The sequence below is a fragment of the Emys orbicularis genome, chromosome 5, assembly GCF_028017835.1.
Source record: "Emys orbicularis isolate rEmyOrb1 chromosome 5, rEmyOrb1.hap1, whole genome shotgun sequence".
Classification (NCBI taxonomy): domain Eukaryota; kingdom Metazoa; phylum Chordata; order Testudines; family Emydidae; genus Emys; species Emys orbicularis.
This window is the reverse complement of record NC_088687.1, coordinates 137,986,264-137,990,600: the sequence shown is the minus strand read 5'-3', so window position 1 is coordinate 137,990,600 and position 4,337 is coordinate 137,986,264. Positions and strand designations below refer to the sequence as shown.

General features: G+C 43.8%; 1 protein-coding gene across 1 annotated transcript; it reads right to left on the bottom strand.

Moving 5' to 3' along the window:
- Nucleotides 1–2,009: 2,009 nt before the first annotated feature.
- Nucleotides 2,010–4,044, bottom strand: LOC135879168 (progonadoliberin-2). Its single transcript, XM_065405065.1, has 3 exons — nucleotides 3,907–4,044; nucleotides 2,767–2,850; nucleotides 2,010–2,048 (listed from the first exon to the last, which is right to left on the bottom strand). Exons 1-3 carry the CDS (start codon nucleotides 4,042–4,044, stop codon nucleotides 2,010–2,012), a joined length of 261 nt encoding a protein of 86 aa, XP_065261137.1.
- Between the last annotated feature and the right edge of the window lie 293 nt (nucleotides 4,045–4,337).

The window sequence follows — 4,337 nt, the reverse complement described above, 5'->3', positions numbered from 1 at the left end:
TGACATTTATATGAAGAAGAATATCCAGACTTATCATAATTAATGCAAAAAATTGTGGAAGGGATATTATACCTCGTGATTCAGGGTTTAAGCTAAGCTCTAACTAGGAGACCTAATGTGGGAAGTAGATTATCCCATATCTGCTACTCCACGATTCTTACACGTGTCTTGCCACTGTCAGAGACATAATACTGGACACTAGCTGGACCCTAGGTCTGATCCAGTCTGGCAATTCCTAAATTCCTATAACTATGGATTTCCTCCTCATGCAAGATCATTGGAATCAGTAAGTCTGATCCTATTTCCACCCATTTTATACTGGCGTAACTCCATTGATTTCTGTAGAGTTACTTCTGATTTATATCAATAAAAGGAAAATTAGGCCAGTTGTTTTCAGTGGACTTGAACATGGTATGAGTCAGGGCAGAATACAACCCCCAGTTTACACTCAGCTAATAAAGAGCCAAATTCTGATCTGATGTTACACTGGCTTGAATCCAGAGTACACCCCCACCATTTGCCCCTCCCCTCAAAGTCACTGGAGTTACCCTGGTTTTATACTGATGCAGTTGAGAGCAGAATATGGCTCTAAGTTTGTAAGTTGTTTTGGGGAATCTGTGTGGATGCAAGGTGCTATATAAACTGGCTTGGAAATATGAGGGTGTTATTTCTCAGAAATGTTGAAATCTAGTTCCAAGAATTTTTGCCTCATTTTAATTGACACATTTTTCACATGAGCAGCAAATTAAAACAATCCTTCATTACCAACTGTTTTTTATTCTTAAAGCAATCAGTATAGAGATTGAGATTCCCAGCTGATTTAGAATAAATCATATTTGATCACTGTAATTCATATTCATTTCAGTGTAACTGACTGCCATATAGAATGGATAGCAAAACAGAGAAGTTGTCAGTGAGTGAAACTCTCGGTATGTATTTAAACTCTGTGTACATGTTGATTGACAGTGGATTTATTCACATTTGGTTTTGGGTGGAAGAATTCATACCTACCTGCTCCTTACATCTATTATGACTTTGGTTCTGTGCACTGCACCTTTAATGACATTACTTCACTGCTGCAGAAACAGCTACCAATTCATGGCAGATGTAGCCTGCTACAGACAAAAGCTACCCTCTTTGGGCTGTCTTAGGTATGTATATGAACCCCATTACCACAGTATCTTCACAATCTCTAATGTATTTAGCCTCACAACACCCCAATAGGGAAGTGCTATTATTTGTACAGAGAGGAAACTGAGTCACAGAGAGACTAAATGACTTGTCCAAGGTCACACAGGAAGGGCTTTAACCTGGGTCTCCCAAGTCCCAGACTAGCACTCTAACCACTAGATCACGTTTCCTTTTGTTATCTTCCCAAGAACCTTACCATTGCTCTTTCTTATTTTCTTAATATGAATGTGAGAACATCAAACCTTTCCAAGGTTACATGTACCCCAATATTTGTATCTCTGTGAATAAAAGGCCGTACATAGGACGTTTTCTCACATTTTGAATCAAGTTTGGCAGAATAGTCCAGCACTCAGCCAGAGGCTGAACTACCCAGAAAGCAGTGCAAGGAGGGCCAGGAATTACCAATAAAGGGCCTTGTGACCCGACTCTTGTTCAAAAATCAGTGCGTGCTTAAAACTGGTTTATGGGGCTGGAGATTAGTTTATTTTTATTTTTTTAAGACATGGGTAAGGACATAAATGTGGATGGAATTGTGTATGTAGCAAAATAAAGTATTTTATTCAACATGGTGGAGTTACACAAGTGTGTAAAGAACTCCAAACGGCCTCGTTCTGGTTGGTTGATGGGTCGGGGGCATTTCTCAAGCATTACACCACTATCCACATTCCCAGCATTCGAGTGCAGTCAGCCAAGATGTTCATAAGAATTCTTTAACGGTCAGATACATGGAATCTACAGACACACCATCATGTTGCAAAGGAAGTGACTGAAAAGCCAGTAGGGCTGGCAAGCATTTCGGAAAGAGTCTGTGGAAAGGCTCACTTCTTCTTCTGTAGTTGTCTCGCCAGCAGGTCAGCCTGTTTGGCAACAAAGAATTTTTTTTTAAAAATCCCACAATTTATTGGGCCTGTTTCTCCATTTAATCGCATCTGATTGATCTCAGACCATTTGTTCAGCATCTAGCACAGTGGAGTTGTGATCTACAGTTGGGGCCTATACCACTGCAGTACAAATAATAAATAATTTTCCCAGTCTTTTAAATGCTGAATGTTTCTCTCTCTACGTGGGCACTCCACCCATTATGTCTGGCTTATCTTCCCCGACTTTCATTACTCCTTCAAAGCCCTCCTTTCAAGGCTTACATCTTCCAATTAACTTTCTACCACTCACCTACCCCTCTTGCCTGACTGTGCTCCCTAAAAATTCATTATTATTATTATATGTATATTAAGGAAACAACAGAGGCCACATTCAGATACCCCCGTGACAGGAGCAATGTAAGAACTTGAATAACCTGGACGTTTTATCTCTTGAGCTCTTCCTATCCGGACATGTGTCCTGGCCATGATTCTGAACTTTTCATAGGAGATGCCCAGCATCTTGCTAGATCTTTACGTTCTTTTGGGCAGACAGCTGTGTTTGTGGTTTGTCTTTAAAAGCCTTGGCATTAGAGATAGAAAATACTTCTAATCATTGACAATACCGGATTGTTCACTACTGCCCCCACTTTCGCCTCCTCTGGTAAATGCTGAGGCACTCTGGTAGCTACTGGAGAAGGTTGCATGTTGTTCTTACCAGCAGAGTGTTCACAATGGTTTTCTTTGGACTTCTCAGATAAGCACACTCTTCCCCATCACAGAGTTTGATTTCTTCTGAAGCCTGAACTCACAAACAAAACAAATACATTTCCGGGATTGGGTGGCTACATGGTCTTTCCTCCCTAAATTAAATCCAGCCCTGCTCTGTCATGAAGACACTTATATTCACAGTTAGGGGGAAAGAAACAAGGGATATAAACCCTCATGCTGTGGAGTATAAGCCTGCATGAGCAGACGACAAACTTTCGCTATGGACTGGTTATTACATAATTGTCCACTGAAGAGTGTCTTGTACTTTCCTCTTAAGCTGCTGGTACTGGCCATTATGAGAGTCAGGATGTTGGACTAGAACGAGTGATCAGTCTGATCCGAACAGCAATTCCTATAACCCTAGAAGTGGAAGCGTTACCACCGATGGCTGTTTGGTGTCCTGGTATGAAATGAGTTAGTAGCCTCTGTGCAGGACCTACAGGGTATTTTTCTGTTAACAGAGCTATGCGTTAGCTCATTTCTCTCTGTTACCTCTTCATGCCTTTCCAATGTGCATGAAATTTGCTGCGCTCTAATGTCTGGATATTGGATGGTGACAAAATTCAGTCAATGCATATTGGGGGGGGGGGGAAGTCCCCCAAACGGCTGAATTCAAGATGGAACCCTTCTCCACATGGATCTGCCTTGAAGGGCAGCTGACATGCTGCAGGAAAGGAGGAAATGGTGCATGCCTTAAAGCTAGCATGTGAAAGCACTAAAGGCTGTCCAGCTTTGGCCCTCTCCCAGTTGTGTCTGTTAAGATGCCGCAGCTGTGCAGATCAGAAGAACCCTGAGCCGTGGACAGTTCAGATCCTGATTGGTGTCTGAAGGCCGTGTGCTCTGGGTGGTGAGCACAGGGCTGGGAAGTGGCGATGAAAGGTTTCTCTCTAGGTATGTCAGCATTTTCATTAAGGACCTGATCCTGAGAGGTGCGGAGCACCCACAATTCCCACTGGATCCCATGTGGATGCTCAGCACCTCCCAGGATCAGTCCTTAAATTAGGGCTGCAGAACAAGATGTATTTAGAACGTACTGTGGGCTTTCAAGTAATATGGAAGATCCCCCTGGGGAAAGGCTGGAACTCACCTCTGGAGTCTGTGACAAATCTAGTTCTCTTTTCCCTCCGGGATACCAGCCGTGGGACCAGTGCTGAGCTCTCGACAGGTGGGTGCCGACTATTAGCACGACAAAGAGCAAGAGCAGGAGAGGTCGTTGACATGCCATGGCGCTGTCTGGCTGAATGGGGAGATCCTGCAAGGAGAAGGGAGGAGCAAGTCGGACATGGCCTGGGAGCAGTCAGCGGAGGAAAAAGTCCCACAGCGTGCGTGGTTCTTGAGCCATATGGCAGGCAGCGCCTCATTCCCTAGCACGCAGTGAATCATAGAATCATAGAATATCAGGGTTGGAAGGGACCTCAGGAGGTCATCTAGTCCAACCCCCTGCTCAAAGCAGGACCAATCCCCAACTAAATCATCCCAGCCAGGGCAGGGTGCGCACAGGCAGCATGGCCTGGTGGG